General features: G+C 48.0%; 1 protein-coding gene across 8 annotated transcripts in view; it reads left to right on the plus strand.

Annotated features, from left to right (window-relative positions):
* The window catches only part of TP73 (tumor protein p73), a 76,334-nt gene that overhangs the window by 34,804 nt on the left and 29,052 nt on the right, over nt 1-12,478 (plus strand). For 5 of the 8 annotated variants that reach the window (XM_019493927.2, XM_019493929.2, XM_059716830.1 and 2 more), the window contains exons 4-5: nt 4,519-4,581; nt 8,973-9,218. In XM_019493927.2, coding sequence (XP_019349472.1) covers nt 4,519-4,581; nt 8,973-9,218 — 309 coding nt within the window. The remainder of the gene's footprint in view (nt 1-4,518; nt 4,582-8,972; nt 9,219-12,478) is intronic. The other 3 variants (XM_019493931.2, XM_019493932.2, XM_019493934.2) reach the window with 1 other exon arrangement.

The following is a 12,478-nucleotide window of genomic DNA, read 5'->3' on the forward strand; positions in this document are numbered from 1 at the left end:
CCCACCCCTACAATTACTGCTGCAAACCATTTCAGCCAGAGTAAAACACTGTGTCAGTGTGAATAACAGCAGCAGAGTCTCACTCTTCATTTTAGTAATCGGGGATGTTACTAACAGTCATGGGAAACTCCTTTTTGGACAGAGATGTGATGTTTGAGAGCGTCTCCAGGTGCTAAGGATCCCTTGGCAATTAAGCTCTTGTTTTAACAAGTGCAGCAGTTTCCGTTTCATTGTCTTTTAAAGGCGCTCTTGTCCTGGCTTCCTGAGATCTTATACTCATGCCGACAGGTCGGTTCTGATCTGTCTGCATGTTATACTTTACTCTTATTCAGCACACACATGTTGCAAGTTGTTGCCTGTTATTATTAACATTCATATTCTTAATCTGAATATCCTTCTGGCAAGTGCTCAATGTGCCTCTAGAGCAAGTGTTTTTGCAACTCAGTATCTCACCCCTCATTGGGGAGGACAGGGCATACTTTAAAATACAAAGAGTAGTTCTATTGCAGGATTAGGAACCTGCAAAATGCCATGGCACGCAGCTTCCAAAACAGGAGGCTTTTGCTTCATTGTGCTCCCACTTAGAACTGCTCACACGTTTCATTCCAGACGGGTAGGAAGCCTTCACCTCGGTGGACTTGGGGTTCTTTCTCCTAGCAGGGACTTAGACAAGGGACTGTCATTAGCACTGAGGGGCTGCTGCCAAAACATCCTTTGTAGATAACAGCTGAGGCAGGGAGGTTGGACTTGGATCTGGGATGGTGTTGTTTTTGGGACTGGGGAGTGCTGATGCTCCTGCCAGTACTTAAAAAACCCAGAAGTTCCTGGCAAGAAGGTCATGCTGTTCTGCTCAGAGTCCTCAATCCCCAAATACAGGGTCAAGAAATAATTTTTCCCCTTCAGATTTGGAAAGGCTATAAGTTTTTTGCCTTTCTTTGTCATGTAAGGCACGGTCCTCTTCCCAGTATCCGCTTGCTTGTCTGTCACTGCAGTAGCAGGGCATTGGCAGGGATCTCATTTTCCTGCTTTTACAATTGGTTTATTGTAGAGAGCTCTTGTTGCTTCTGGTGTTGTGCCTGGGCAATTGGGGGTGAGGGTTTGCACTGTGATTTTGAGGAATCCTTGGATGTCTGTAAACCCCAGGGACTGGACTTGATGGGCCATGCAGCCCCTCCCACCCCCTGCGTTCTGACAGTATGCACAGACTGAGTCACTGCTGGTATGGGAACAGACTTTCTCTCCTATGCTTGTACTATATCCAACCCACCACAATCCTCATCTGTGCTACTGCCATACAAATGAGCAATAACTGCAGCAGCAGCAATAATGTTTTCCAGGAGAAGAATTATTCCCAAGGACGTTGCACGGAATCCAAACCTGAAAACTGCTCTTCAGGCATGACAGCCATGGGCTGGAGAAACGGACAGATGGATGGATTCTATCCCTTACTCACTGAGGGAAGGTCCTGGGGGGAGAAGGAGGTAGCTGGAGTGCTGGCAGGGCCAGCCCACAATTTTTTGGGGCCCCTTGCAAGATATAGTTGCGGGGCCCCCTGATCCATTGAAAAATCAAAATTGCAGTTAATTGTGGTATAAACTCACTGAAATAAAATAGTTGGGACCAGGCTGCATGCATGTGGGCTGCGCTGCGGGGGGCGCGGGGTAGGGGCAGCGTGTGCTGGGGGCGCCTGGGCTCCCTTGCCAGGGCCGGGGCGGGAGCAGAGGCGGGAACTCCTTCCTCACTCAGCTGGGAAGGGGCTCCCTGCCTGAATCAAACCCTTTAAACATGGCGCAGGCAACAGGGAGCAAGAGAGGCACGGCCCCGGGGCCGCAGGTTCTGCAGGATAGGACGGGCTGGCCCTGGGTGCTGGGAGCTTGGAGAGAAGTGTCAGCTATTGGAGGAGCAGACAGGAGAGGGAAAGTGTGAGCTTGCATGGGGGGAGCTGAAAGTGGGACCCCTCCCTGAAGAGCAGCAGGCAGTATCAGTGTGTAGGGGAGACGCAATTAGTTTGGTGTTTTCCTTCTCCTCTCCATCCCCCAGCCTGCAGGAATCATTTCACCATGAGGGGCAGGTCAGTGTTTTGAGTCCCCCTGGGAAGGATGAAGTCAGATGAGTGTATGGGCACTAGGACATGCAGCCAGAGGGTGGGCGCCTTTCTAAGCATGGAGGAGCCACAGGTTTGCTGCTTCTCCCTTACTGCCATTACTGAGTGCCTTGAACATGGGAAAAGTGAGGCCCAGAAGGAAATGAGACTCAACCAAGGTCCTGCAGTGAGTTAGTGGCAGAGCAGGGTCAGAACCCAGGAGTCCTGCCTCCAGCACTTGTGAACTTGCAGTACCTTTTGAGAATGCTTCCTATTTTTCTAGTATGTCTGCAGCAGACATTGCAGACAGATCTTAGACTCCTGGACTGCTGCAGTTTGCAGAGCTCTTGTCTCCATGGAAAAAAATTGCCAAGACACAAAACACCTAGGATAGAACTAACTGAACCAACGCACACTTTGTTCTGTATCCCTGATGATCAGAACATACATTGCTCTCTTTAGGGTTGACTATTTATGTGCAGAATGGGAACACAGGAAAACAGTTTGCTTGTAGCTCAGGATAAACCAGTTACCTTGAGTTTGTTCCTGAAGAAATGTGTATTTAATAGAAGGTTAACTGGGAGTCCTTCAATTATCCCAGCAGTAGCCGTGTGCTTCCCTGCCTGAGTGTGTTGCACTGGGTGCTATGGACTGTTTACCAGACATACTTTAATGGCAGTTTAGATGACGTTGTTGTGACTTTCCTGTTTCTCCAGGTAACTATGGAATTGTGGAGAGTGTATGGTTCTTTTTTTTTTTTAAACTTAGGTAAACTATACAGCAGTGGGAAAGGACAGAGGCTTTAACATACACTTTAGGAGAGAAAATGGATGTATTTGCAAATGCAAGTTAGATCTTGTTCAGCATTCCATCACTTAATCACAGGAGGGGTTATTCGTTGTAGCCGTGTTGGTCTAAGGGCATAGGCAGGCAAGGTTCTTTGGGTAGATGTGATATTTTTTATCAGACCAACAAGAAAGTTGGAAAAGAGTTCTTTGCAAGCTTTTGGGCACAAACACCCTTCTTCTTATGCCTGAAGAAAGGTGCTTATGCCTGAAAGCTTGCAAAGAACTTTTTTCCAACTATCTAGTTGGTCTGATAAAAAATATCACATCTACCCAAAGAACCTTGCCTGCCTATCACTTAGTCACAGAATCCTGACTCTCCTGTGAGAGATGCAGAGGACGGGAGGTCTTTCTGAGCAGAGATGGTTTGTTGGGGGAGGGGGGTGTTAAATCCATTGTGCCATATACCTTTGGATAAGGTAGGTTCCTAAGTTAAAACGTGCCCCTTGATTCCAAAGCAGGGTTGTTTGTGAGCCTTTAAGAATGACGGCATTAGGAAAAGATGCATGCAAATAGCTGAGATGGTTTATCACGTACAGTTGTGGTTATAAAAAATAATGCATTTCATGGCTTTTGCTTTTTAGCAGAGAGAAGGGTAATTTTGCACCTTATAGACTAATTAACCAGACATGCATCTACCTTGACATTTGCTTTTTAGATATTGTTTGTTTTCAAGCGCTGTTACATGCTCTGCTTGCAGGGAGTAGTACTGGTAGGGGAAACCCTTCCTCCCAAAGCAGAAAGGGTGGTTTGAGACCAGGCCAGAGGGATCACAGCAAGGCAGGACTGGATAGTCCAGGAGAAAGGCTGGTAGTAGTTTTTGTATTGAGGGGACTGTTTCAAGTCCAGCTGAGACTTGTTGTCACTTGTCTGATGGCTGATAGGTGACCTGTTTACAACGAAATTGTTGCTCTTAGTTCAGGCAACCAAGGGGCAAGTGCTTCAGTGTATATTTATCACTAATTAGTTTTGGTGCTGGCAGTCCCAGCAGGGGCTTAAAGGAGTGGAGGGCTGTGGAGACTCACTTGGGTTGAGACAGAGTGAGGAGCAAACGCGCAGAAACTGAAACAGCAGGGCCTCCCAGGATATGGTTAGGTTTTCCGGAGAAGGCTTGCATGCTGCCAGGTGCTGCTTAGAGGATTTTCAGGCCCACAGGGGAAATCTCTAGAACCCTTTTGGATCACTATATTCACCTAAAAGAGACCCAAAGAAATTGAGCAAAATGCCCAGGCTGGTAAGAGTAATTCCAAATGCTGTCTAGGGCCTTATGGTCTTTGTCCTGTCCACAAGATGCTGCTGCAAGAGAATGGGTGAAAGAGCCAATAGAGTAATGGGCACAAAAATACCAAACCGTTTCTCCTTCATTGCAACGTGGTGGGAGGAAGTGCTTAACAAGCTTCCTGAGCAAATCTCAAGGGGTTAATTCAGGGGACCATGTTCAGATTATACATCAGCCTCTTTGCCCGCAGAATACAAAAGCCCTCTGGCTTGTTCAGGTAGTGGAGGCAGCACATAACAACAATAACCTCAGCTCTGATACACCGTTTTTCTCTGTGTGGTTTGAACAGATTTCTTTTGTATGATTTCCAGACTGTTCTGACTTCTGATGAACTGGAAATTCCCCAAATACCATCCTCAAAGTGGAAAACTCAGGTATTTCTGCTCTGGTCCCAGATGACAAAAAAATATACCAAGTATTTTCAAAAGAAGATAATATTTGGGGGTGGAAGGGTTAACCGCAGAAAAGGTTCAGTTTCTGTCTGAGTTTGAATGAAGGTTTAGGTCAGTGGGGTTTGTTTTTTTTTTTTACCCCCACAGGTTTTGTTTCTTAATGGGTATTTAGGAACATGGGTTTTCACAGATTATGCCTGTAGACACAAGGGAACCAATTTCATCCTGGGCTGTCAGCTGTTAATGTATGTGTTTGAGGATGGAAATTTGGAACAGATGCAGCAAAACAGGCTTATAAGAAGCCAGGTATATACAAAGGAACTGGAGCTAATGGAGGTTAAGAAGGGATGGATATAGCCTATGACCTTGCTCCTCCTTGCATCAATGCTGTGCGCTTCTTTGTAGTTTGGGGGGGTTTCCCAATTTTGGACTGTATTCGGGGAAAACCGCCATAGGAAATCATCAGAACTGTGAAATGAATTGCACAGCCTGTCTCTGGAAGATGGCTCTTTATGTTCAGTGACCACAGCAAAGATGCTTAAGGAAGTTTTGAGTACGTGTGTGAAAGAATGGGTGTACGTGGATGCATATGTGCATGTGTAAGATCGAAAATAGATCATCTTTGCAGTAACGAGAGTTGTACCAGCTGTTTTTTTCATACTTGAGGCAGTTGCTCTGTAGTCTGTTTATACCACAAAATTCAGAAGTCAGCTGTGAAACTCAGAGCATCTTATGCAGGGGAAGCTCGCCTTGCTCCAGAACAGAGATGTCAAGGGTACGTTCTTAGCTCCTGGCAGTACCACCTTTTAACAGACAGAGGGCACCCCAGCCACTCTGACGAGGGTCTCTGCCAAGCCCAGCTCCAGTTTCTGCCAGTGTAAATCCAACTTGTACCAAATGAAGATTGCAACCAGGTCTGCCAGTTTTCCACAAGCTTCTGTGAAATAGTTCATTGCAGCCAAAAATCAGCTTTAGTCTGTGAAAAATCTGAAAGGTGAATAGGGAAAAGTGCCTCTGTGGCACTGGGGTTGGGTCTTGGCATGGCCCCAGAGCAGGGTCAAGTTTGGGATCAGGTTGCTGCTGCTTTCCCTTTGACTGTGAGCCTGAGAACTGACTCCACACCTGTGAACCTTCCCGTGACATGAAGGGATAGCTGTGTCACTCTGGACAGAGGCATGTGTCTCTCCTCACTAAGAGATGCAGAAGAAGGGGAGAAGATCTCATTCTGGTTACCTCTTGTGTCCTGCTTTGGTGTCCACTACTGTGTGACTCTTGACAAGAGTTTTGACCCAAACTCCACAGGGGCCAGGTTTCTCAGGTGACACAGCCCTGCTATCCAGTGTCCAAGCACCTGAAGCCCATATTGAGATCTTATTGGTGACAGAGCCAACTGCTTTCTCCTGCCTCGTAAAGGCCAGTTGTGGTCACCTGATGCTGTGTCTGAGATTAATGGAAGCCCTGAATGAAGAGACCTGGATTTCTGCATTATGTGTTTAAGAAAAAAACAAACCCAGCTGCTTAATTAAGTGCATCCAGCCTGGCTTTTGGGAGCATGCTACTTCTGTGTAGCCTGGCTCTGAGTTTTCTGTAGGACTTGGGTCACCCTTTTTGGCACTCTCTCTTTTTTTGGTATTTTCAGGGGTTCATCAGGAACAAAGAATAAGTCCTTCCCCAGACTTGGCTCCTGCTGCTGATGTAGCCTACTGTCTGGTGGGCACTATGCATCCCCTTTTACCAGCTGATCCCCAGAGGGTTTGACTGGATCACAGCAACCAGCTGCAGTCCCTTATTGCAGTGATAGATACTCATGTTATTGGTGCCAGAAGTAGAGTACCTAAACTTTGTGGTGGCAGCAATTTTTTCTGTGACCAAGCCCCAGGACACCCCCCCCCCCCCATTTGAGGAGGAAAGAGGTTTTCGAGCAGGAGTAGCCTGGTGCTCCTCAAAACACTGCCTGGTGTCCCAAGGGGAGGTATTGAAGCTGATCCTCCCGGTGACGAACACAGAGAGGGGAATAAGGTAGCATTCTGACCCCTGGGAAGATGCCCGCTTAGCAAAGTTCATTCCTCTGAAACTGCTGGGGTGGCCAAAGGCAAGTTAACCTGGGCTCTGACCCAGATAGCACACGCTGAGGAACCCAAATTCTGAAAGCCTGTATTCCTCAATCAGGTTTATGAATGTGTTGTGCCAAGGACTAACCAGTCCTTGGCACAACACATTCATAAACCTGATTGAGGACATGTGTATGCAGGTCCATGCATACAAGCCCATGCATGCATGTACGTATCTGTGCATGGGTGGGAGTGCGTGCACAGGGGACTGGGAATACTATGCATGGCCTCCAACTAGCAGTGGTAGGGAAAAGCAGGTGTTATTCTGCCTGACAGGGTGCCCCCATTGTACCATTTTGCAGACAACACTGCCTTGCTATCTGGGTACATTATCCAGTGCATTTGGTTGATTAGGGAGCTGAATGCAGCAGCAAAACACATGGGGCTATTTTCAGCGCAGCGGTTTCTTCCCATTCCCAAGTGAGAGCAGCAGAATGATTGCAGCAGTGGGTGTCACCTCCAGATTGTTCCAGAGGATCCAGAAGCAGAGAGAGATTTAAGTTTCTTTAACCCTTCTGCTTGGTCTGGACCTTGGTGTAGCTGTCCACCAAGTGGAACGTGAGGCAGAAAAATGAAAGAGGGAATGAAAGAGAAATGCAGTTAGAAGAACAAGACAACTGCCTGGAAGCAGGTTGTGGCTCCTGGCCTCATGGGTCTACCCGCAGCCCTTTGCTGGGCACATTTGCTCCACAGATAAAGTGGTGCAGAGCAGGACTCGGGGCAGGAGTCAGGACTAGTGCTTAGGCAGCTGTCAGGCAGGTCAGACAAGGTGACTCTAGAATGGAGTGTGTTGACTTCCCGCCCGGGGGCCAGGGCTGTGTACACACTGCCCTGCGCTCTGTACTGCCCCTCCTCTCCCTGCCAGCTGGGCCTGTCCCCCGACTGCCAAGGGTTAGCAACCCAGTCCCAATCCTGCACCCGTGGCACTGCAGTGCCTTTCCTGTGGGACTGCTGCTATGTACGCATGCGTGAGAGTGGAAGGGGGTGCTACTATGGGGAGAGAGCCCTGCCCTGCATCCTAAGGAACAGAAAGCACAGGAAGTCCTGAGAGACAGGGTCAGCTCCCAGCCTGCTATACTGGAGAGTTTCTAGAGACTGAGAGTCCCTTCCCAGTTGATGTTTTTCTGAGTTCACTCATAGGTTTTGCTTTATTCCTTAAACATTGATTCTCAACCAGGGTGCCATGGCACCCTGGGGTGCCTTGATATCCTTTCAGGGGTGCTGTAGGATGCCAAACAATGTTAGTACTGTTAGATGTGCAACCATGATTCATGAGATAAACCCAGAGATTTCAAATAGGGGTGTAGGTTGTAGCCGTGTTGGTCTAAGGACATAGGCAGACAAGGTTCCTTGGGTGAATCTGATATCTTTTATTAGACCAACTCAAATAGTAGGAATTCAAAGCTTTAAAACCATTCTGCCCTGTTGTGGTCTTTCTCAGTTCTTTGCAACAGAAACATCACTCTGTTATTTTTGTGTAGTGAAAAAATGAATGAAAACTAAGAGCCGGCATTGTCTGAGGACTGCCTTGCATCTAACAGGGTTGAGAACCACTGGTCTAAAGTAAATCAGGGTGAAATATCACTGTCCTGGACCCAGCCTCCAGAGCTCAAACTGCAAGCAGCTTCAGGGGCTGGGGCTGGAGGGCTGGGCCCAGCCTTGGAGGGAGATAGGAGACATGTACAGCCTTCGGTCCTGACCTGGGCTCACCTGGGGAATGTGGGTGCGTGCAGGTTGGGGCCGGGGCTTGTCGAGTCCTGTCCAAGCTTGGAACAACACTGAACAAACACCCCTGGAAAGGTCCTGCTTGTTTCACCAGGAGCCACTGTCATGTTAATAAGACATGGTGGGTATCATCTTCTGTTTCCCTCCCAAGGCCATTCTCATATGGGGTGCAGCCAAAAATCCCAATCTATAGTCCCCACGTCAAGGAACACGGGTCTCTGCACTCACCAGAGAGGTTGCTTCACAGGGTTCAATTGCAGTGGAAATCCAGGAATCCTGGCCCCAGGATGGATGGAGCCACCACAAGGGGATGATGTCAATGTACTGATTTTATCCTTCGTACAAGTGGTGACCTGTTTGAAAAACAAAACAGCCCAGAACCGCTCTTTCAGCGGATTTTCCAGTGTGCTGGCCCTTTAAGGAGGTTGTAACAGGACACCTGAAGTCCTAAAGAAGTGTAGCTGAGGTTTCCATGTCTCTAAACTGGCTGGTGTTTTCTTTTTTTCTTTTCCCTCCTCCCCCTTTCCCTTCCTCCAGTCCCAGTTTAATTTGCTGAACAGCAGCATGGATCAGAGCATCGGGAGCCGAGCAGCCTCCACCAGCCCTTACAACTCTGAGCACACCTCCAATGTCCCAACGCATTCTCCCTACTCGCAGCCCAGCTCCACCTTCGACGCCATGTCCCCAGCTCCCGTCATCCCCTCCAACACTGACTACCCTGGTCCCCACCACTTTGAGGTGACTTTCCAGCAATCCAGCACGGCCAAGTCAGCCACTTGGACAGTAAGTTGCATGTATTCTTGCCTTCTGTAGAGAGATGCATGTAAGCCATTGGCGAATGTTTGCAAGGAACCTGCGGGGAACCCTTGAATGTCTTGAGATTGCTTTGCAGAGGAGTGTACAACGCCTGTTTCTGTGCTGCAGCCGGTGCCCTGTCGTGGGCAGTCACATTCTGCTGACCCCAGGAGCACAGTACACTTGAGGTCTGTAGAGGCAATGAATGTAATTCCATCGAGATGAGCCAAATTTGGGAAAATCTGGGTATTTTTCAAAGATGTTTTTTTACCAGATACAGCAATGACAGGTTATTTTCCTAGATATGATTTCTTGCAATGCGTTATTATTAAATGGGTGATTCTTTCTTTAGGAGCCCTGACAATAATTTAACTTCTGTCAGAAGCATTTCACCCAGCAACATAACACAGCAAGAAGGAACATAGCCCCCCAAGAGCTGATAGACACCACATATCTATGAGCCCTTTTTGCTCAACCCCCCAAAGCTCAGGTATTCAGTTCAAGACACAGCTCTTGCTGAGTGCCAGGAAGCCAATAAAAGAGTCGTTTAAACAGAGTAAGGGACATGGAAATTATTCAGAGAAGTGGGGGGCTGCTTTTCTTATAATAAGATATGTCCTAAATTCATATTAGAGGGGTTTTTATTTTGCCTAAGAGTAGTCCCTGATGAAAAAGGGGTTATATTTATTTACTGATTTCGTAGAATCAAAGGTCTTTCTCTTAAGACCCTCTGTCCCGGATGTTTGTTTGGAAATTAAATATTCATCGGCATCCCTCTAGCAATGTCCCAACAGAAATGCCCCATTGAGAGGCACATGGGAGGCAGATGACAGGCAGCTCTCATTTCTCTGGGGACAAGCCGAGAGGGCACAAACAGCAAGAAGAAACAACCGGCATAATAAAGGAGCCACAGGGTTCCCTAGGAGCTATGATTTGACATTATCCACGGCAGCCCAGGAGCGATGGATCGGCCTGAGGCGCGATAATGACTTTTATGTTTGGATGCGGATGTGTTTAATTGCCATGACAGCCCTTTCAGCAGTGGACAAAGAGCACCCGTGGATGCTTTGTGTGTGAGGTACCTTCAGAAACCCACACAGGGGCAGCTCCTCTGGCCACTAGTGCAGGCTGGAGTGGGGGGTCCACACCTTGCACTTCCTAGCAAGGGCCTGGCAGGGATGTGGTTAAGAGGCGATAGCTAACAGCTCCCACCTTGCTGTTTGTTTTGTAATTCTAGACAGCCCAGAGAGGAGACTAGCAGGGGTTATCTCCTCCCTGCCCTGCCAGGTGAGCTGATGAGGTCCCGCGAGTCTGCTGAGCACTGTGCTGGAGCAAGAAGCCTTGGCTCCTGCTCTCTGGGACATGGCCAGCCTTCAGCACATATCCACTGCCCCTAAAAACTCTCCCATGGCAGTCAGATTCCAAAACACCGGGATGTGGGAGTCAGCCAAGGATAATGGGTCATTGGCCATTAATGTGAAGTAAAGCAAAGTCAGCTGGGCTGAGAGTGAGCTGAAGATGCAGCCTTTGGCAACTGTTTTAAAACAACCAGAAAGCTTCTCTAACAAGCCAGAAAAATAGATCTGATTTTAAACAGATCATAAGTCAATCAACCAATCAGGCATTGTAGGTTAGCCTCATCAGTGTTCCTGTGGAGGAACAGGGACCGCAGTTCTGGGCAATGAGCGTGTGTAGGGGAGGGTGGCAGGGGACATCTCTGTCCCTCTGAGATATTGGTTAAGAATGGGGTCCATCTCTTCATCAGGTCTGTGAATTAACCAAAGTCCTTGAGGGCAAGAAACAGCCCAAGTCCATTTTTCTTCCTTAGGAGGTAAAATGTAATTGGTTAAATGTAAAGGTCAACAGGGATTACACAGGTGACCAAGTTCCTCAGGCAAAGGGGTATTAAGGATAGCATAAGCCCCCAGATAGCAAGATAGGTGGATTGGTCCAGAGGGTGAAATTTTCTGCTGCAGCCTTGGTACAAATCTGAAAATGGATTTGTGGAGGAAGGTACTGGGTTCCTCAAGGAGGACAAGAGAAGGCAAATGAAAAACAAACTTATGCTGCTATGAAGGGTCTTGTCTCTGAGACACCACTGTCATAGCATCTGACAAAGTAGGCTGTCACTTACAAAAACTCATGCCTCTCTGAACCAGTTAGTTGCTTAGGTGCCATCTGGCCCTGCCTTCTCTCTGTCTCCTTGCGAACCCATGCGAGTTAAGGGGAGAATTTTGCTATTAAAATGTGATGTTATTAGCTCTAAAAAACAAATGCTAGAATCCTGCTGCCTTGTGCTGTTAGGGTGCAGGTCAGATACGTGAGGCAGGGGTGGAGTAAGGGGGTTCTGTAGCCAGTTTGGCTGGTGTCTGGCCACCTAGGTCTCAAGCTAAAAACATTGGTCACTTAATTAAGAGTCAGAGGTGCAGGCACAGGCTGTGACAGCCAAGTGGATTCATGAGGGAGGGATCAGGTGTCATCAGGGAAAGCCTTTCTGGACTTTGGCGATAAGTGTTCATACGCACTGGACTGTGAACAGGACCTATTCAATCCATAGGAAGCCAAGGGAAATCTTCTACATGTGTCCCCACTGATCATAGCTGAATAAGCCATCAAGAGGGTGCTCTTCTTCTTTGCTTAGGTGTGCACTGTTCATGTGTTTTGGAATATGCTCCTTGTTAAATGGAAAGGAGACACTGCTCCCGAGAGTGATGTCATTCTTGCCACAAGAGGTTGCCCTGATTAAGGGTGCAGAAACAGAGCAACAAACCTATGGAGCGTCTCCCCTGCAGCATGCAGCCACTGACTGGCTCATGCCCCTCCTTCTGGGCCAGTCTTTTACTGGCATGAGCTGTGCTGTGTCTCAGGCTATTGGAAGGACTTTCTGAGACTGCAGATTCAGGCCTTGCCAGCTTTATTGAAAGCACGTTCATTGCATGGGCGTTCACACTGCCCTGCCTTTATTCCTAAGTCTGCCAACTAGCACTGGGCTCATGAGAGAGCTGAGAGGGATTCTTTTGCCTGGGGGATGAAAAAGAGGGGAACTTGGTTCCTCTTCCCAGAGTCCTTGTCAGAAGCCTGGGATCTTCCTAGGGCTTGGCATGAACGTGGGACAGATAGAGGAACTCAGGATATTAGTATCATACGTAAGTGGAACCTGCTTGCTTTATTTCAGAGTCAGTGAAACTCTATTCACAGTGTGTGAGGCTGGTGCAGAACTTCATACCGTGCTGACCGCAGCTCTGGTG

Source organism: Alligator mississippiensis, chromosome 13, assembly GCF_030867095.1.
Source record: "Alligator mississippiensis isolate rAllMis1 chromosome 13, rAllMis1, whole genome shotgun sequence".
In the NCBI taxonomy this organism is placed as follows: domain Eukaryota; kingdom Metazoa; phylum Chordata; order Crocodylia; family Alligatoridae; genus Alligator; species Alligator mississippiensis.